At 30.3% G+C, this 21,873-nt stretch overlaps 1 protein-coding gene across 1 annotated transcript in view; it reads right to left on the bottom strand.

Annotated features, from left to right (window-relative positions):
- Positions 1-579: 579 nt before the first annotated feature.
- Positions 580-21,873, bottom strand: part of LOC136986288 (uncharacterized) — a 36,883-nt gene continuing 15,589 nt past the window's right edge. The window contains exons 12-22 of the mRNA XM_067283784.1: positions 20,621-20,645; positions 11,777-11,889; positions 11,621-11,706; positions 11,365-11,555; positions 11,220-11,289; positions 8,988-9,114; positions 5,737-5,928; positions 5,493-5,666; positions 5,352-5,418; positions 917-1,096; positions 580-847 (exon numbers count right to left, since the gene is read on the bottom strand). Coding sequence (XP_067139885.1) covers positions 684-847; positions 917-1,096; positions 5,352-5,418; positions 5,493-5,666; positions 5,737-5,928; positions 8,988-9,114; positions 11,220-11,289; positions 11,365-11,555; positions 11,621-11,706; positions 11,777-11,889; positions 20,621-20,645 — 1,389 coding nt within the window. The 3' untranslated portion in view covers positions 580-683. The remainder of the gene's footprint in view (positions 848-916; positions 1,097-5,351; positions 5,419-5,492; positions 5,667-5,736; positions 5,929-8,987; positions 9,115-11,219; positions 11,290-11,364; positions 11,556-11,620; positions 11,707-11,776; positions 11,890-20,620; positions 20,646-21,873) is intronic.

Here is a 21,873-nt window from a genome sequence, read left to right as displayed (position 1 = left end):
TTTTCAAATATTAATAGTAAACCGGTATTAATTAGTAGTGATTGACCACCCGGGAGGAGGTTAACTACTACTTTTGGTCAAATTAACTTCGACTCCCTTTTTTTCTATCGGACCAGCGGTATGGTGGCATTCGAATAGGAAAATTACATAATACGAGGTTACCGGCGAGCACAAAATACTACTTAAGTGGTTTCGAGGGTGCCGAGTTTAAATATTTGGACTATTTTTCCCCGAGATTTGATTCGTTGGCAGATTACCGTTTGATATTCGGCTGTGAATGGAACAGTTTCTTAGAGGCAACATTTGTAACTATATAAATCAAATACTATAATATAATATAATGGAAGGGTTAGAAGTACGAAAGAATCTAATAATGTTTATGTTTATTGTTATTTTTTGCCCGAGAAACGTCGGGCTCATCTGCTAGTTTTATATATAAACCAAAAAGGAAAATCATAATAGTTTACATAAGAAATATTCTGTTATTAAATGAAATCAATTTTATATAAAAGTATTTTATTTATATAAATAGCATCTACATTTTGTTTTTACATTATACGTAAATGATCATAAAAAAAAGTGAATTTTTAAAGAAATATTTTCGTTTATGGCTAAGTTAGGCTTTAAAAAAATTGCACATGAAATCATATGTTAGTTTCATAAAATAGAACCATAATCGTGATTTAATTTTGTCTCAGAATGACTTTTAATCTCAAAGGAACTTTTGGACGAAGAACCAATTCTCCTCCTGTAGGTACTCGATCTCTAGGATCTAGAGAAATGAAACTGAATTTTCGTAATATCTGAATTAGCATTACTTTAATTACAATCTGGGCGTATCTCTGACCTATTAATAACGATAGAAATGCTATAAATGTTTTTAGTTTTGTTATGAATAACAAAGAAACTATCTTACCCAAACAATTTCTTGGCCCAGCGGAAAATGGCAAATAAGCAAACGGATGCCGTTTTCGGCAGTTCTCGGCTGAAAATCGATCGGGATCGAATATTTCCGGGTTCGGAAAAACTTTAGGGTCTCTATGAAGTTGATATAAGAAGAAGAGGCAAAACGTTCCCTTCGGAATAAAATGATCACCTACAATTACATCACATGAAATTATCTTATTTAAAGAGGTTCACGTGCCTACATTAAATCAATAGTTTTTATGATTTCATTTAATTTTTGATTGTAAAAATAAATTACAGTCAAATGCTTTACAATACAAGATACAGGGTGATCATAATTAAACTTGTCCTACTTAGAGAACTTCGTAGCTCCAACCAATAAGCCGACTGACACGAGCATTTGTTTAAACTCTATTCAAAGGAAGCTGAAAAGGATTTTGCAAAGAAAAATTTTAGTTCCAAAGTTGTCTGCCGCAAGCAAAGAAATATGATATGCAGAGTCACGTGGAATGCAGCCGAGACGGGGTAAAAAAAATGCCGACAACAGAGCGAATGCTATTCTTATCAGCTACAACTATAATGACCATCACTGTTGAAGCGCGCATTTTTCTTTAAATGGCTGTGAGTCCATTTGAAAAATGGTTTGTCATGATAATGTTTCAACATCGAGAGACTTAAAGAACAATTTGTGTAGCACGTACCAGTATGTTCATATAATGCTTTAACAAACGAATAACGAATGAAAAACGAATAAATGCGTTTTCACTGTGTTTCTGTTTCGTCGCATGCAGTGCCATTTACCCCGTAACGAGCAATTTTGAAACAATTTTTTCTTTTCACATTCTTTCGATACACAAATTTTGGTGCCACTCGGCATATTGGTTAGAGCTACAGAATCCTCTGAATACTCCAACTTTAATTCTAATCACCTAAAATTCCGTATCCAACAATAGCTTTTTAAATTATTTTAAAAATATATATACTTTCAAAGCATTTATCAAAATTTTCAATTTTAATTTCAGTGATTAATTATGAAGAATACAATCATTAAAATTATTTTAAGACCTTGAACATTTATCTGAATTTAAGTTATAGCAATCAAGTTATATTAGATTACATTAAGGAGTAGTCTATAGGTTGTCTTGTACCTGTCCAATTCCAAATTTTTACATCGGAGAAACAGGGAGAAAGCTTAGTGTAAGGATAAAGGAACACGAAGCGGCGATCAGATTCAAAAGAAAAGAGTCAGCGTTATTTTTACATTGTAACGAATTTAATTGTTATAATAATAATAATAATGTAAAAATATTATACAAAAAAGAAAATTGTACCGAAAGAAGAATTATAGAACATTTTTGTATCATCGCACATGCAAATGCTATGAATTTGAATACCGGCATAGCTGTCGATGCATGCTGGGATAGATTTGCTTGACAGATTTACACTGAAGAAGCTCAGTTATTGAGAGAAATGCATCTGGAATTTCTAAATTGTAAAAAGGATAACAAAATAAAACTGGTAATATTAAAATACTGAGGTCGTTTTTCATCATTGATTCGTCCATTTAAACTTGTATCGTTCCTCGAAGTCGGAATAAGTCAAAGTAGTTTTCACTTGTTTTAAAACTAAAGATAATTTTATTTTTAGTACATTAACTTTTTATGTACACTACTAATAACGGCTAGAGGCGATACGATATTGAATTCTGCCTATACGGCCAATACGATAATTTTCAACCGATCCGATACTTGCTTTTACTTGTATTCCTACTGGACAGATGTTGGTGATAAAGGAAGACATGAAAGCTTATTAGTTTAGAGCAGCGTGTCCAACCTTTTTGTTTCTCTGGGCCAAATTGGAAGAAGTCAGCTGCCACAAGTATATTATATATACTTGTGGCCCAGGTATTGATATATTGTGGTCCAATCCTTAAATATACAAGTATATTTGTAAAGTTCTTTTTCCCGTCTTTCGGTATCCGTCGTTTACACGTGGTCCTTTCTCCTTGCCTTCTCGAAGCTTCCGTCTCCATCTTTTGTTCCACGCTTGTCCTATTGTTTCAACAATCACCGGTTTTTAGGCACTGAGCCGTGAAAATAACTTTTTATACTTATGTTAGTCCACTCTTAAACCTCTATTTATTTGTAAAATGATTGGTTTGCTTCATTCAGGGACTAGCCTTTGGTGCCAAAATGCGACAACAAATGTCATGTATCTATCGATGGCAAATCACATAGGGAGAGGATGCACTGTCTATGGCAAGGCTACTTAGGCATAAGGGGTACGAATTAGGCAAGTTTCCCCTAAAAGAAAAACCATCATATTATCGAAATTAATAAACAAAAATTATTTTTTATTTTAAGTAACTTTTATTTGAGAAATATTTTATTACTACCATAATCAAATTTAGCATAAATCTTATAAATTTCTGAGAAATAAACAATTTAAAAAAACACTAAAAAAGTACGATTTAGAACCATTCATCTTAAATCGTACTTTGAGATCCTATCATTGGTTTGCATCCTAAGAATCAAAATCTTAATCAATAATGTATTAATACGTGTGTAGATTTGGCTGATGGTCTTCGCCAATTCTTAGCAGTCATCGCAGTTGTAATCCGTTGCTTTTTATTGGTTCCTGCGCAAAGTTCATATACCCATATCTCACATCGTGTGCATCTGATCATACTTTCTTTTACGTCTTCTTGGCATAATTTACAGTACCAACTGTTATTTTCATTTTTTTCTTATTTCTTTTTTTATTCTCCTTTTGTGATATTTTATTAGTTTTACTTTTCTTTACACCAAGATTCTTTGATACGTTTTTGTTCTTGAATTCTTCTATTTTATTCTCGAGCTCTTTTTTTATAAGGACTTTCTATAAGAACAAGAACGCAACTTGTGTGGTATGTGCTGGCAGAGAGAGCATGATTATTCCATAGTCCCTTGCAAGATAAATGGATCAATATTCTTCATATGCGTCGAATGACCGTCTAAGATGAGAAGAACTTGACTGTCTTGTGATGTTTGCAGTCTCAGACACTTTATAAAATGTTTAAGCCATTCGACAAATAATGTACTCAGAATCCATCCGATTTCTTAACAACTTTATAACGTATTCGGTGGCCCTCCACGCTTTAAGTCATCTGCTATTCTTTTACGTTTACATATGAGCATGGGTGGCACGAATTCTCCAGCAGCGTTCATACAACAGATGCATGGTGGTGTTGATACCACGTTCGCTACTAGTGACAGCTCAAACCTGGTGTTTCCCTTTTTGAGCCAAAATTTTAGAAAGCTTATAAATCGTCATTATATTTTTTAATCGCTTCTTCCATATTTTCTTTACTCCAAGAATTATATTTTCTTTTTGACACGTTGTTCTAAAATTAGACAATTTAGTTTTAATTTGTTTTGAACTTTTGCGGTTATTTTTGAAATCAGTAACTTAGTAAAAAATAACAGTTTACGAATCGGTAATAGCTTATTGTGACATTCGTCTAAACTGGTTTTCCTAAATCGTACTAGTACGTTTTAAGAACTTGCCTGGAGTACGAAATAGGCGCAAGAGTCGAACAAGTTTTACATTTGCCTCCAAAAAATTTGACAACAAATACTCATATATCATCACATCAGGTGAAATCACAACAATACGCATTAATACATCACAGATAGTTAAAAAACTTATACACGATCCAATTTGAAGAACGTTCTTACGAAATGTGCAAAAATATTGCAGAAAAAGTTGAAAAAACTTACCTTTTCAATATTTTTGTCGGAAGTTGCGTAACAACGTGTTGTCTGTCAGATGGTAATATGGCCGACTGTTATTTACTTTTTTTTGTCACTAAAGGCACTAATAGCTATTACCGGAGTCGAGATATAAACGAAGTACGAATTAGGCGCAAGTACGAATTAAGCAAGTTCCCCTACAAACGTGAAGACACCCGGAAAAGTCCACTTGATCATCCCGTTGACTAGGCGTGAACCCACGACCAACATGCAACTGTTTTTATGGTTGAGTAGACACTACCCATAAAAATAGTTGCATGGGACAATAGACAAATATCGTTCATTAGCTTCTTTTATATTTGCAAAATAGGCTACTATAAGTCATGAAGTTTCTGTTGTTTGTTGATTATGAAATTTGGTCCCCCTTTGAGGATTAGGAAAAGGGCAACTCAGACGAAAAAGGAAACGCCTGCCCCAAGTGCTCCAATGTACGAGCGTCCGTGGCGAGTAGGTAGACCCAATTATTATAGATAACTGAAATACTGTATTAACATTTTTTTCTTCGTAAAGTAAAGTGCATCTTCATAATTATTTACTAATGAATAATCTAATACTTAAATTTCCTTCTTTAAAGTTTTATTACATCAATTTATTATTAACATATAAAGCAGATTGTAAATGAATTAATTATATTTGAAACGCCTAAAAACTCACCAACTGTGATGTCTTCAAGCAAATCTCTTGCTATGAAAGGTATACTTGGATAGAGCCTCAAAACCTCCTAAAAATAAATATCAGAAATAATATTTTTGATTGCTTTAGTATAAGATACACTGTAGATATATGTAAACTTTCTTTGATCACGCAGTCCAAATATTTAAAATGTTTTAAGTGTTCCGGTTGCACAGGACTATCGTTTTCTTCTCCGAAGAACGAGTCAATTTCATCTTGCAATTTTTTCTGTACATCTGGATGAAGACCAAGAAGATAGAGAGTCCAGCTTAGATTAAAAGTCGTAGTATCGTGTCCCTGTGTATGAAGAATACTTTGTAGGATATCAATTTATTCTATAAACTAATAAAAATATAATGAGACTAACAGCAAACATGAAAAGATTAATTTCATTCAAAACATCATCTTTTGTTAAACTGCGATCTCGAAAGTAATAATGCAGGAGAAGATCCATGAAGGCTTTTCTTAGTCTAATCTCAGTGTAAACGTTATCATTTAGATTAAGGTCTGATTCTTCATCTTTCTTTCTACAGAATTCTTGTTGCTTCTCTGCAAATACCTAAAATTAATTTTTAATGAATGCAAAAGTCAAGAAAAAGTTATATGCTGTAAGAACCATATTAGAGCTCATTATTATTATTATTTTATTATTATTATTCATGAGAAAAATAAAAAGTGAACCTTAAAAATATTGAAAATATTTAAGAAATCTTTTACTTAATACACTATTATTGAAATAAATATTTATTTATACTTTAATACTTTAATTTTAATCATTATAGAGAATTTATAACATAAAAATAATACAATACAAATTAGCAATACAAAAAAAAACAATTTCTCTGTTATGGGGGGAATAAATAAATATTTATTTATAATAAATAGGGTGTCATGTATTTCTAAATTTTCGATATTTGAAGTACAGTACTTTACTATACAGTAGTTTTTGGTCATTGTAATTAACTTAAAATGCACCTAAACTGATAACAATAACCGTCTGTTATGGTTTGCAAAGTAAGTAAATAAGATTATAATTAATGAGAATTCTCGTTTTATTCACTGTAAACAAGAAATTGAAGAGTGTACATGTAAAAGGTGGTAACTCACATTAATCTAGTTTTTGGAAAAATGCAATAAAGATTCTTTTATCGTTTGTACTTTAAAAGTCGAAGTTATAGGATTTTTGATTGAATTCGCCTTCTCTATATGATCATAAATTAATATTTCTGATCACTTCACAAGGCGGGTGTTAGAAACAGCAATGATCAGTAAGGAAAAGTATATTTTTAATGGGTTACCATCTTTTGTGTGCTACCACAGAAACTCTTCAATTATTTAACTAAAACCTGAAAATTTTCAGTTTACTACAATTGATTCACACTCATTGACAAAAAATTTATTCATCAGACAGAATTGTCTGATTACTGACAAAATCATCATATAACCTAGTTATGTCTCAAACAGGTATGTAAATAGATTTTAGTGGTGTTCCGATTGGACGCCATTTAATGCCAGCAGTGTCTTAAAATGTCCTAGTATTTTATAAAAAGCTTGCAGAAGATCATTGACTTGCATTTAGAATTTTTAATATATCTAATGTTTGGAGGCTTTCAAGCGGCAGTCATTCACTGTGTCTTACAAGTGTACGACGCAGTTAATTAAAGAGATTAGGCGAAGCTATTCATCAGGGTCGATCTGTATAAATATTGAGGAAGACGGCATATGACTATGAAAAATTTCTCATTATCCAGTTTTGACTGAATATATAAAATAAGCATATTTCTTATGTACAGTACTCGTTTCTGCTTTTAATTTTTGTAATATGGTATACATTTAAAATACATTAAGAGGGGAACAATTTGATAATAAAAAAATATTGGGGAAATATGTCTCCTCTTTCTCATATAGACCAACGTTCTTGCAGCTGATAGAGTTTGACAAAGGTCGCATAATCGGGTTGAGGGAAGCAGGATGGCAGTTTCGCCGAATTATTCACCCTTTGGACTTTTCTGACCTAATTGATTTGTGAGGACACACATGATACATGCATGCTGAACAGGCTCTGGACGTCCCAGACAGACTACCAAATGAGGTGATTGTGTCTGATCGTGATACAAGCACGAACAGCTGCCACGGTTTTTTATTCAACATCCAAAGAAGATGGAAACATTGATACAGAACCCTGTTTCCTATCTTACCAAATGGCATAATATAGCACAGCAAATTTGCATGCAGGGCGACCGCCATGCGTCCTACCATTAGCACTCCAGCATTTTCAGCTTTGTTTGTAGTGGTGCTATGACAGAAAGCATTGACTGCTACAGATTGGCAGAGTATCGTTTTTAACTACAAATTCCAGTTCTGCTTGGGAACGGACGAGCCCCGTGTTAGTGCATGGAAGACCATTTCAATCCCGGTTTTATTGTTGAGTGGCACACTGTCCCCACTGATGATCTGCATAGTCTTAGTTACTGATGTGATAGTAAGCCATCTTGTATGACGGTCGGTTACCCTAACAGGTAGTACGAAGGACATTGACGGTAATGGTAAATTCAAGAAATCCTGCTCCATTATGTGTTGCCTTTCATAGAGAGGTTGCAAACAGTAATTTTCCAAGTAATGCTCGGCTGCAGATAGTTAGGTTTTCCTAGGAGTATCACCGTCATTTTGTAACATTTGTTGCGCATCGAGCATTGTAGGATCAGGTTTTGCCCATCTACGAGTGTGAGGGATCTGGAGTGGCAGTTGCAACATCTGTAAGAAATCTGTGTTGTGTGTTTGCTTTGAAGGATAGCATACAGTGCTTCCATGCCTGACCATATTATAGCATGTTTCCAAACTGTAAGGTATGGAATCGCCAAGACGCGCGATTCCCACCTGTTTGTTATAACGAACTGTCATAACGGAAAAGTCGTTAGGATCGGCCGTTGGAAACGACCGTTAGGAACTTCCGTGGGAAGAACCGTTAAGTTTCGAATCGTCAACCATCGGACGATTGGCCGGCGGGAAGTGACCGTTGGCGGCCGTTGCGGGAACATTCAAATTTGATTGGAGCAGGGTTCGAACGCCGTCGACTATTTAAGCTCGGATCGAGCTCCTATCGGAGGAGTTCGGATCGGATGGTGTGATCGTATCGGAGGTGATCGGATCGGATCGGATCAAGGGAGATCGTCGTTATCGAGGTGCTAACTAACTCTCTCGTGGGAAGTTACGTGTTTGTGTATGAACTTGTTCCTGACTCGGAGGTTTTGTTAATTACAAGTCTGTTTGTTCGTAAGGAGTTCTTTCGACGACTTTGTACGGGAATAGTCGGTTGTTGTTGGAATTAGTGTTGTGCATATTTAATTGTAACTCTAAAGTGGATTATTTTGTACATTACTGTAAATATAAAATTTGTGTTTTCGTCAAACCGACTGAGTGGTTATTTTGAACATTACTCAAACAAAGTATTAAAAGTTTGTTTAAATTGTACCGTTGTTTCATAGTAAATTTGCTATGATATTATTATCCACCAAAGCAAAAGATTTAGTGGGTACCTTCTTTTTTGTCAATGAATGTATTTGAATTTATTTACCTTTTCTATTATCAAGTTTTGTCTTATATAAAAATTACTCTTACTTGTTCTGAGAATGTATTAAGACCTTCGACGTGATGTAGAAACTGTTTGCCAATAGACGTGAGAAAAAAAACGAAATCGATCCATAACCATGGTTTGAATAATCTACATAGAAACAATTCTGCAACTCTGAAATAAATTTATTTTTTACTATTATGTTTATTTTGAATTTAAAAGTGAAGAAAAACATAAAATAAATTAGAAAAAGTAAGATGAAATTAACATATGTACGATTAGTATATTTTTAAAAATTATTTCTAAATTAAGAATAATTTGGAAATAAGTAACATTCAACAAAAATGATAAATTTAAACAATAATTATATAAATTTACTCATTTTACTTTTCCGACTTTATATAACAGAGGGAAAGTATGACAATCTGTTAAAAATGATTCCCCAAGGTTTTTATATTTTTAGACTCAGGGAACTTTAATAACGTCGAGAAATGCAAAATAATTCGTTTGTTTTTTTTTTTTCATCTATATGTATAGATCTTAGTGTTTGGAAGGGGCATGATTTTGTTCTTTTGCAAGGAGGTTTGCTTATTAAGGGAATTGATGCTAATAAATTTTGGTGGCTAAAGGTAGAAGGGGTTGGAAGATAGAGGAGGTCGTGTGTGATGAAGACTTGATGAAGATTTACTCGTAATTAGTATTTACATTTATAAAATTCATCCCTACCCTCAAAATTAAGCGTTTTGCAATTTTATGATAATTAAAAATATAATAATTTATTTAAAATCTTTTTATAACAGATGTTGCCAAACGCAATTTTAAATGTTGCCGAAAAAGTTAAGCAATTTGTTGCTGGTTTTATTTATTTATTTATTTATTGAACTCTTCTTGTTCTGTGAGCATTAAACGGGTATCTCTGAAATGTTTATCTTAGGTACGATTAAACATGCAATAGGATATAGAATGGCGAGAGAGGGGACTCTATTCGAATCTAGTTTGTTCTGAGCAAACTGGATTCAGGCCAATGTCTTAGAATTTTCGATTATTCGCTTGCCATTTGATTTACATTTTAACTTGTTATTTATCATTATTTTGAATATATTATAATTTTCTGGAAAGGAATGTATTCCTTTTCGAGAGGATTATGATAGTATTTACAGTTATTTGAATAAGAACGTAAAAAATATTAATTTATAAGATATAGTAAAGACATGTGAAAAAATGTAACAGAAACAAATCGAAAAATATTTCATTTTTATTGATTTAACGAAGTAAGAGTTTTCATATTCTCATTGGATCATAATTTTTTATAGATAAATATTTAACATTTGTAATAATGTATTTATCTCTTTAGAATATGTATATAAGAATAATATATTATTTTATAGCTAACTTATTGAAGTTTTATAACGCTTTCAAAATATAGTGCTAGACTACAATAAACTCTCGGTAATCCGGCAATTCCTTGCACAAAGATATGTCGGATTAGCATGAATCCCGGATTACTGAGAATGTGTAGACCTAAAGGCAATGGAGGGCAATGTTACCTGTCGTCCTTTGGTATCGATTCTGTTTGAAAGAAGTAGAAATGGCCAGTTAACTATTCTCAAAATAGTTAAGTAATGTACTAGTTACAATAAATTACTGTCCAAATTTAGTAATTAAACTACTAGTTAAGTACATGTTCAGTTTCAATTACTGTAACTACTTTTGCTTTTAATTCACTGAAATATTGTATGGCATAATTTACAGGTATTTCATTAAGAAGAATAGACACGTCTTAATTTTTATAGAGATTTTCTTCATGTGTCTAACAACTAAATAGAGGTCGGTTTCCCATAAAAGTCCTCTCATGAGGCACTTTCCTTTTATACTAGTTTAAAAAAAGTTAACTATACAGTTATTTTTTTTTATAAAGTTAGTGTTCATCATTAGAAGACAGGTAGGTAAACACAAAAATGAAATCCGAGTGAACAGGAAACAAGTGTGACATGACTGGCATTTTCATGGAAATGGAATCGCATAGGCGATTACACTGGACGGTATGCCGGATTATAGCGAGAGTCTGTATTCGTTTCCTTAAAAAATTAATTAGTATAATATGTTTCATTCGACTAAGATTATTCAGCATAAAAAATAGTGAATATATTCATTTTATACGCATATACGAATACAACAAAATGGATGTGGCGTGGACACAAAGCATTTTTCTTATCAAGAATATATTATTGTATGTTAATTATTCAATTCTACAATGGAATAAAAAATAAATTACGTACTTTTCCAAATTGTTTCTATAACCTCTATCCTGATGAGTTTGTGAATTTAATTTAGTTCCCATTGCTGTCTCTGTAAAATAAATAAATAAAATAACTATTAAAATACTTAATATAATATAAAAAGCGAATTATTTTATGAACTAACCACAGTTAATATCAAGATTGCATTTAGTAATAATAGGCACGATATCAACCCATTCTTTGTCAGCTGATTGTTTCATTATTTCCAACATGATTGAACAGTGTTCATTAAAAATAGGAAAAAAGTCTTCTAAAATTTTAAAGTGAAACGAACGAGTAAGAAGTTTCCTTCTTGTTTTCCATTTCGATCCAGAACTAAAATAATAGAATAAAACATTAAGAAGAAATAACGAAATTTAAATTTTTAAAAAATTTCATACCTTATCAGTAAGCTATCCTTCAACCAAATTTTAAGAAATTTATATCCTGTTTCCTTGTAGATATTTGTGTTATTACTCAGGAGAATCTGAAAGAGAGATACTAGTAACATACTTTTAAGTAAATAATTCTATTGTTGAAAACTATATATCTCATACTTCTAAATATTCCGCTTTGTAGATAACTACAAGTGGACACGTTCCTACACATGTTCGAAACAATCCTTCTTTTAAGTAAATTTGAGCACAACCACTTAATAATTGAAGATGCCCTAAAACAAATTTAAAAGATATATTTAATTTAATTATTAATAGAATTAAAATAATTGAATCATAGTTGCAATAAACACATTAAAATACCTGATAGAACTGAAGACAATACAGATTATACAGTAATATTGCATACCACTTTCTATTTTATAATTGTATGTATTTTATATAATCATACTTTTACTTTTTAGTATATTAAAATCAATTAAATTTTATTTTTAAAATACTAATCAAGTAGAAATAAGGCTAGTTTTAAAATATTTAAAGCCACTTTATTGTTATTTTAAAAATAAAATTTACATTATGTAAATTTTAACATGTCTGCAATCTTTGATGTGTGAAATTTAGAGAATAAAATGTAACGATTTTTGCGACTATTTTCGATTTAAAACCCTTTTATGCGGAACTGCAACATATTTATGTAAATTTTTTAAAATAAATATTATATATTTTTTTCCTTTTCTATTTTAAACGTTATAGAAATTATGTTAATAAATTTTAAGTTAATTTTATGTGAAAATTATTTATGCCATTCAATTATCGATGCATTTGAAGTTTTTAAATTATTCATTAAAGAAGTGGTGGGCCAATTTGGCGGACCAATCTATGCATACCAAAAATAGTCTATTTCTATCATTCAAGTCAAATATATTGTGGTATGGTCCGTTTGGTGGTAGTTTGGGCACCACTGCATAAAGGCATACAAATTCCTCTTATTATAAAATTAAAATTTTTACAATTACAAACAAGCAAATTACATCGATAAGATAACATTTTAAATTAAAATAAATCATATTTTTATTATATTTATTGAATTATTATGCTATTTGAAAGTCACTGTAAAAGAGTTCAAAGGAAAAAATTAAACCAAAACAAGTTATAATAAAATAAAAAATAAAAGTGAAAATTGAATAGTTGGGGAGTGATTAAGAGTTCTGTGAATAGCAAAATACAGTGTAATAATTCTTGGTATCAAATAATAAAAAATAATTTTAAAATAGTATTTAAAACTAGATATATAACAATGTATTAATAATTATTTATTTGTTATAACTACAATACATATACAGGGCATTTAAAAAATATTTAAGGTCAATATGAACCAGTTATACTGTATTTATAGTAGCAAGTTGTTCTTTGTGCGTAGTTTTTAACAGGTACAAGTCACAATCCAATTGTGGAGTTCCCAATAAATGTACCACTTCACTACTTGTACACCTTCTCCATACAAGTGTTAACATTTTTTCTAATATTCTAAATTAATATCAACTATAAAAATTAGATAAAATTACAAATATGTATAAAATTTAATTATAATCAACTTACAGACATTTCTCTCGAGGTATTTATTTTCGAAATATATGTATAAAACAGAAATAATTTCTAATAAAGGGTGAAGTTGATTTCCTGGTAGACGTCTAAGTAAGCGACGACTATATGTCAAATAAAAATAAAATGCAATGATACAAATGACACCAACAGAAAAAAGTATTATTGTGTATTGAAGAAATGAAGAACTGTCAAATAAAACATTTTCTACTATCCATAAGTTTAGACATATCTGAAACATGTTTATTTCTGAAGAATTTCGATATCTTGCGACTAAAATATTTTATTATAACAAAGTCACATACACACACATATATATATTTTAAAGAAAGTTTCGTTTGATTGGTTAAATACTCAAAGGGAAATTTTAATAGAATAAAGAATGACAAATAAATCGTATTCTCTGATTAATCATTGTGACAAAATATTTTGAATATTTTCTCATCTTTGCCTCAATGTTAATATTAAACTATTTCTTTCTGAAAATTCTGTGTTGTGATAAATTTTACTTATTTAATAGCCATGATGATAAAACAAGTCACAAACTTAATTGTTTTTCATTCGTTTTTACTCTCCCAATACAGTTTCTTTTCTTGATTTTTAATAATAATTGAAATGGTGAAAATGTAATTTTTTTAAATAATTCATAGGAAAAATTTACGAGAAATGAACGAAAATGAGGGAAATGATACTTAACCCAAATCAAGCTTTTATGGTAATTAAGTAATTTGTTTTTTAATTTATCAAGTGTTTATTCATATTTAACATTATCATTTAATATAGTAAATATATGTCAAAGGTTTGAATAAATAGTTGGATCTTTGATGACTATTATCAGAGTTTTGCTATGAAACGAATTTGAATATCTTTTAAGGAATATTCGCTAACTTCAAAGAACCTATAAAACTTTTTATATTAAGATATGGGTAGAAGACAAAAGCGTAAATTTAGACTTTTATTTATTTTCTAATGCGAAAATAATTATATCAAATTTTCAATTACTGATATATATACAAATTTTTATTGAAGCATAACGAAAATTCAGTTCGAAAGAACTGTTTTTAATATTCTGTACACAACTGAGACTTTTTCTAATTTACACTCTTCTGATGGTTTGGCAGGCCATGTACAGGATTTTTAAAATAATAAAGTTTTAAAAAATTATTATGTTTTAATATATATATATTAAAACATAATAATAAACATATATATATATATATATATACAAATTAATAAAATACAGTAGAATGAGGAGAAACTATAATAAATAATACATATAAGTTGTATACAATATACTGTTTTATTAGCACAGTAACATCTTTCTGTTTGAATTGCCAAATGGGAGAGGTTAAATTCTATTGAAAATGAAAATTTTCTTATATTATTCAAATTATGTTTCTTAATAAGGGTTACATAAATAATAAAATTTAAAATATACCAATTTTAGTTTATGATCATTCAATCATGTTTTTCATACATCATTGTTGCCATGCAATCATTCTCGTGAATCATTTGCCTAAGTTCGATGATCCTCAAGATAGAAGAGTAAACATTTTAATTTCTCTGAGTTTACAAGGATAAAGATAGTTTGACACGTATGTAGTGTCACGTATAGGGAATCTTTCTTTTTATATGAACTTTGATGCGCGGAAAAATGTGATAAAAATGATTGAATACTATGTAATTTGATCGAAATTTTATGTAATTCGATTCAATTACTGATTGATTTGATGAAGAATAATTTATATTTATATTAAATTTTTGGTTAATAAAATAGTAATATTTTTCTTGTTTTACGTATAATCATTAAATCGTTTAAATTTTTTAAAAAAATTACGTTACGTTAAATATTTAATAATAACTAAATGTAACGCAAACAATTTAATATATATTATATAAATATTTCATATAATTAAACTATTCTAATTAAATATCACCAACAGTCACTGTTACAGAGAAAAATATAATGGTCATAAAATAAATTTAAAATTAAATCAAAATAAGAGTTTAATATTTTTTTTTAATTTAAAATATTATAATAACTAATTTAGAGTGGTTTATGTTTGTAATTTCAGAATTACAATTTAAGTATTTTATGTTTTGAAAAATGTATTGTTTAATAGTCAGGCTTGCACACTACAGCTGAATTATGTTAAAATTATTTTTAAATTCAAACAATCAGTGGCAAATAATTAAATGTTAAATGTAATACTGTAATGGGCGATAAACACGCTTTTATAACAATAACTAGTAAGTTTATTCAAGTTTAACTCGGTTCGCTTCGTTAGCACCCAAAAAGCGAAACTGAAACAAACTTTCTGTGGAGTTGCTCGTTCAAGTAATTTCAACTTTATAAGGTTAAAGTGAATTAATAATCTATTCAATAAATAAAAACAAATGAAGTTTTTACAAAGATTGCCATATTCTGTCAGTATGACTTTGATTTATTCCGACCTTATAGACTAACTGTTTGTTCCTGTAGATCTTTCATTAATGAGATGCATTTCAGAGATGCTGTTTACATGTAAAATACATGTAAACAGAATCTCTGTATTGTACATCCGAACAATATAAGCAAAAGTATGTAGTATTATGTAGGCTTAAGTTATGTCTATTATCATGATTAACACCGTTATGACTGATTTCACTTTATTTTTTATTTTTGACATTTCAGTCTTTAGTTGACCAAGAGAGCTTTTTATACCAATTTTATTTATGACGGAAGTCCTACAACGAAACTGAATTGTAAGTCCACATATATATTGATCAAACTAATATTATAGTCAACGTACACATTATATTAGAATTAGTTTAAATTTGATATACCACTTCTAAAATCTATCACGTTTTTTACGCATCATTATTATGATAATTTATTCTCGTAAATCACTAGTTTAAGTTCAATAATCCACACTAATAGAAGGTTAAACGTATCTGTACTACTAGGTTTATAGGCTAAGAATAAAGATAGCTTGACACGTATACGGTGTCATATACACAAATTCTGTTTTTATATTTTATAAAAATATAAAAACAGAATTTGTGTATATATTTGAATAAAAATATTTTAAAAAATTCACTAATGCTCTATTTAGATAAATTTTCAGAATATTGAAATAGCAAATTAAATTTTAAGTAATATTTACAGTTATTATTGAAATATGCAATTATTTGTTTTTATGTTCAAATTAACCTTTTGTTCAATTTGATGATTTGTTGAAAAACATGCTTAATTATGTTTGAAAGTATTCGAAGATTATTGTTTTTGTTTGTCACTTGACTTGCATCTTGACTTTACATAGAAACGATCAATTGTTTGCTATAAAAGTCAAGATGCAAAGGTACTAATAATGGAATTAACAGTACTGATAATGGAATTATCAGTACTGTTACATTGCAGGCAGAATATATTAAAAAGAATAAATTAAAATCGACATAAGCAGTTCGTTTGCACATTTATTGCTACTATTTTGAATCCTTTCCCTAAACCCTCATTTTTATATTAAAAAAGTATTTCAATATTAAATTATTAAAATATTAATTCGATACTTTAATTCAATTAAAATACTAAATACAGCCCTAATATTTTGACTATTTAAAAATTAAGTAAAAGTGTAGGCCTATACCTAGAAGTTAAAGTAATGGATTACATTATTTTTAAAATTATTTGAAATTTTCAATCTGTTCAAAATGTTTTCATATAAAACAAAGTAAATAGATACAAGTTAGAAAAATGAAGATTTAAGACTTCTTTAAAATGAAAATGTAAAATAAACATAAATAAATATTATGAAATATCAATTTAGTTTTAAATAGTCGTCAAGCGAAATTCGAAAATTTTGGATCAATAGTATTTAGCCTACGTAGAACGACAATTCTAAGTTGTATACAGTAGATCCATTTCTAGTGTTTATATTCCCGTGACTATAATAGAGATAATCAGTTTGTATATCAATTTGTAAATCAAAAATTAATACGTTTAATTAGTTCCAAAAAGTAAAAGTGTCATTTTGTGTGATTTTCGTATAGGAAATTCAAATTAGTTTTTACAGACGCGCATGTACAGTGGCACAAACAAACATGGGCCTACGTGGTCGGGTTCGTTTAATAATTTGGGATCACAGAATAATTCATTTCTTCGTAATTTAGTATCATTTGTGTCAGCGCACTTCAACAATATTGACCAGTCGTTTGTTCTATTGAAATTAATAAATAAATATCTTCGCAGAAAACTGCATATTTGTTATTTAGTCCCGCTTTGAGCCCATCAAATATACACTGGCGTGCAAAACTTAAGCAGCAATGTAATTTTTAAGCAGACGGTAGTAATTTTCATCATGTACTGTATGAAGGAATAAAATAAAAATTAAAATACAACCGTTTGCATATATAGTAGAATCCGAATTAAGCGTATTATTATACAACTCTCAGACTGGTGACTTTTCCCACTTCTTAAGTATCCTTTAGAAACTGTATATTTTTCCTTATACGGTACTTTTTTAAATAATAGATACGCAATGTGTTTCATAAAAAGAGGTGTGACAAGAACAGAAATTAAAAATAGCCAAAATATCGTCAAAAACAAAAGACTAATTTTTCTGGCGTAATACCATAAAGGCATTTACACTTCTATTGCCAATTGTGGTTAAGTAGAGACTTAACCACAATTGGCAATAGTCTCTACTTAACCACTAAATTGTGGTTAAGTAGAGACTTTAATCTACTAACGTTTGATGCGAATAGTGTTTGGGTACAATCTAGATATGAAGCTGTGGCAAGTTTAAAGACACGAGAAATTCTGCAAAACGATGGCATCGAAGATAAGCACGATAGTTTTTGAATGATATTTATAGAAAACATTTTATCCGTCGAGAATAGGGGAAAGAAATTATCGTCCATTATCGTCAGGAAGTCTCAGCTTGATTACAATATCCAAACCACACGTTTTTATCTGCTAAGTACATATCTCACTTAACAAAGGTTTAACCGTAAATATTAGTATGGCCAATATTAAGTTTTTGTGTAAATCCAATGTTACAATTAGTTTACTTTTAATATTGATGAATTTTAAACGATATTATTCGTTATGACACTTGAAACAATTAGATTATTCAATTACTTTACTATACTTTGGACAGTTAGTTATTAAGAATATTTTCGTATTAAGAAGATATTTACCTTTTAAGATATTATTAAAATTTTCTCTTGGGATTACAATCATATAGAAGTTTAGTCATATTGTATACAGGATAGTTTAAATATTGCTGTAGGAAAAAGTGGTTAAAAATAAAAATTGATCATTAAAACTAGTAAAAGGAGATTAGAATATGATAAAATGTTAATCTGATCATTGACTCTAAAATTCTTAATAGGAATGTTTACGTTTAGAATTTAATAGAGTAACAATTATTTATTTTTATCTGTTCTTGCCTTTTCAAAATTCAGACTTTAAACATTAGGTATAAATTAGTAGTCTTGTAAACTATTTTTTTTAAATATTCCAAATTTTCTGTTTTTGAGTATAACTTATAAGTTATAATTATTAAATATTCTAAATTATTTTTAATATTACATTTATCTCCGAATAAAAAAGTTCTAAAATATTAAAATTGATAACTGTCTTCAATATTATAATTGTAACCGATATTTGAAGTTATTTTCATGTAATTTGACACAATATAATCGCTCTTCTTAAAACTTTCATACATTAATTACCCGATAGTCTGAACTGGTCGATAATCTGGCAAACTCTGTAAGGATGCCGATAATCCAGAACCGTCTTTTAATCCGGCATGCTAGTAATCCGCGGGTGTGCTAAAGACTTCGGACAATAACGTGTTTATTAATGTTTTTAGAAGTTCTTCGTTGACTAGTCATGCACTGCATCATGTTCAGTTAAAAACAAAAAAGGCGTAGGCAATGTTAGATACATCCTTTTAACCAGCCTTTCTTTTATTTCTGTTCTTATAAAGTTTAGATGAAGTGTTCAACAATGTCTGTCACTCACTACTTCTACGAGCATTTTACTTATATCAATGTACATTTTTAAAGATACTCAGCTAATGACAGTGGCGCGTTATCCTACAGGGCAATTGTCTGGGCCCTCGCCAATAGGGAATCAAAACCAATCTTTTATAAACTTATTGCTGTAATAAGAATATCGAAATTTAAATTTGAATTAAAGATTGGGACCTCGATTGTCGGTGTGGTGCAGGCGCAGGGTACACTGGTCGTGTTAAGAAACGAACTAAAAACACTTTTGTTCGGGGAATTTTGGGGGGAATCATCCGAACAGAAACAATGTTTGAAGTCAACACTGTACAGTACATGTGTGTCCCTATTTCAAATATGCCTGGGTTTCCATGAGTCTATAACTCGCCACTGGGTATTATAATCCTTCAGCAGATATAATATTGACCCGGCAGTCCCTCGAAACAATTTTACAACGTCCGTCGTTTTTCGCGCTCGCCTAAAGAACGTGTAAACAAAATCAAAAGCATACGACAGCGTGCACTGGTACAGTATGTATAGTAATATCTGCAAAGTTCAGCTCGCGTATAACTTGTAGATTCTGCAAAAATACAAAAATGTCAGATAATCCAGCATTTTTATTTATATGGCACCATTATGGTTCCGTTAGATGACGGTTTACGATTTGCTACTGTATTTGAAACGAATCAAAATGCCTTAAACCAACATTTTCAGTTCATTATAATTCCAATAAATAGTTACTTTCGTATAAATAATTATTGAAATATAAATATTTTAAATCATTTATTGGATATATAAAAGAGTTTATGAGAAAGGACTAGTTTATTACTTACTAACTTCTGTTCCCAGTTCCTCCGTTCGTTAATAGTTGGATAATTTAATCTCTTAACTAATTTATTGTATTTTTTAGAGTGTATGAAATCCGTATACTCTAAGAAAATACAATAAATTAGTTAAAAAATTAAATTATTCAGTTTATGAGAAGCTTTTTTTTTATAAAAACTTTTATAGTGCTTTTTTATGTTATTGACTATTCTGGTAAAAAGGAAAATTTTCCAATCTATTAAAGACAACAAATTTCTGAATATATTTAAATAATAAAAACTTTTCCTATATTTTGTTTTCCTATATTTCGTTTGTTACATCGACATAAACTATAAAAAACATCTATGCATATCGATATGTATCAAAGCAAACTTTCGTGTGTGTGTTTGTGTATACATATATATACATATATATATACATATACATGCAGGGCCGGATTATCGAATAGGCAAAGTAGGCAAATGTCTAGGGCCCGTAAGTCAGAGGAGCCCGGCTTCAGTGCAGAAGATTTCTCTGTGTGGAAACGAGTTAAAAATTTAAGAAATTCTATAGGACAGAAAATGCTGTGCTTAACAATTCTTTTCTTACTAAGCTCCCCTCGACTACCCATTGCCTAAATAAAAAAAAAAAAAAAAAAAAAAAAAAAAAAAAAAAAGGTTAACAGCCTCCCGTACGTCAGAAGTAACGCCACAGGATCTCTCACGTCATCTAGATATATTCCTAGAGCCCGCGTCTCGTGGTAGTACCGATGTATGAATGGTTATGATTTTTCTAAATCTACACCTATACGTCGCGACATCGCATATTCGATATAGCGTTCAAGTTGCTCGAGTGCGAAGATATTACAATTCAATAGTGTTTTATAAAAGAGTTAAAAAGGGTGACACTACGGTGTGACTTGGGGTGACACCACGATATCCGCACCGGGTGTCACCCATGCTAGCTACGCTAATGTCACATTATATAAGATTTGTTTAGAAGCAACTTATTTAAATGGGGCCCCAATTTAAATTTTGTCTAGGGCCCGCTAGAGGCTTAATCCGGCGCTGTATACATATATTTGATATATATAAGAACCAAAACCAGAGCATATTCATCAAAAATAATCTTGAATTTTCAGATCATATATTTCAGTAAGAAAGGAATGAAACAGGCAATTCCACCATAACTGACAAGAAGAGTATAAATGGTTGTCTTTACTATTAATCATTATTTCGATCGTTTTGATTACACGACTATTAAAAAATGTACACTATTTATATATTTTTTAAGATGCTTAGAATTATAAATTAATCAATTTCTCCGTAACTTTGTTCTTGACAACAACTTAACAGGAATTTGCATGAATCCTAATAGACATATTTTGTCGGGATTAGAATCGTCTGGACGTACGATTCCCGCCTTTTTCTCTATTTCAAACGAGCAACGGTCGACGTTGGTGAAACGACCGTTGGTTTCGAAAGCAGGATCGCTGATTGGCCGCCTATCGTCGAAACATCGCCGGATCTCCGACAGAGCTACGAAGCGCTGATTGGTCAATAAAATCTTATCTTCAATCCATATAAAACGGTCGAGTTTTGGCGGGAAAGGAAGTTGATCAAACGAACTTGGTTAAGAAGGTTATTTTCGTCTCGCTGTTTCATTGTCGGACCTCGAAAGAGTTTGCGACTGGCTAAATGTCAGGGATTGCTTTGCAAGGTGTTTTTCCGACGGATCTGTAAGGATTTTGGTGGACTATTCGAACTTTAGTTTATTCGTATGTGGGGAAACCTACATTGTAAATGTTTTAACGTTGTAATTCGTCTCTTTTATGCAAAATCGTTGTTTTGTAAACTTTAATT

This window comes from Centruroides vittatus, unplaced genomic scaffold (assembly GCF_030686945.1).
Source record: "Centruroides vittatus isolate TY-2023 unplaced genomic scaffold, ASM3068694v2 scaffold_1015, whole genome shotgun sequence".
NCBI lineage: Eukaryota > Metazoa > Arthropoda > Arachnida > Scorpiones > Buthidae > Centruroides > Centruroides vittatus.
This window is presented reverse-complemented; position numbering and strand designations above follow the sequence as displayed.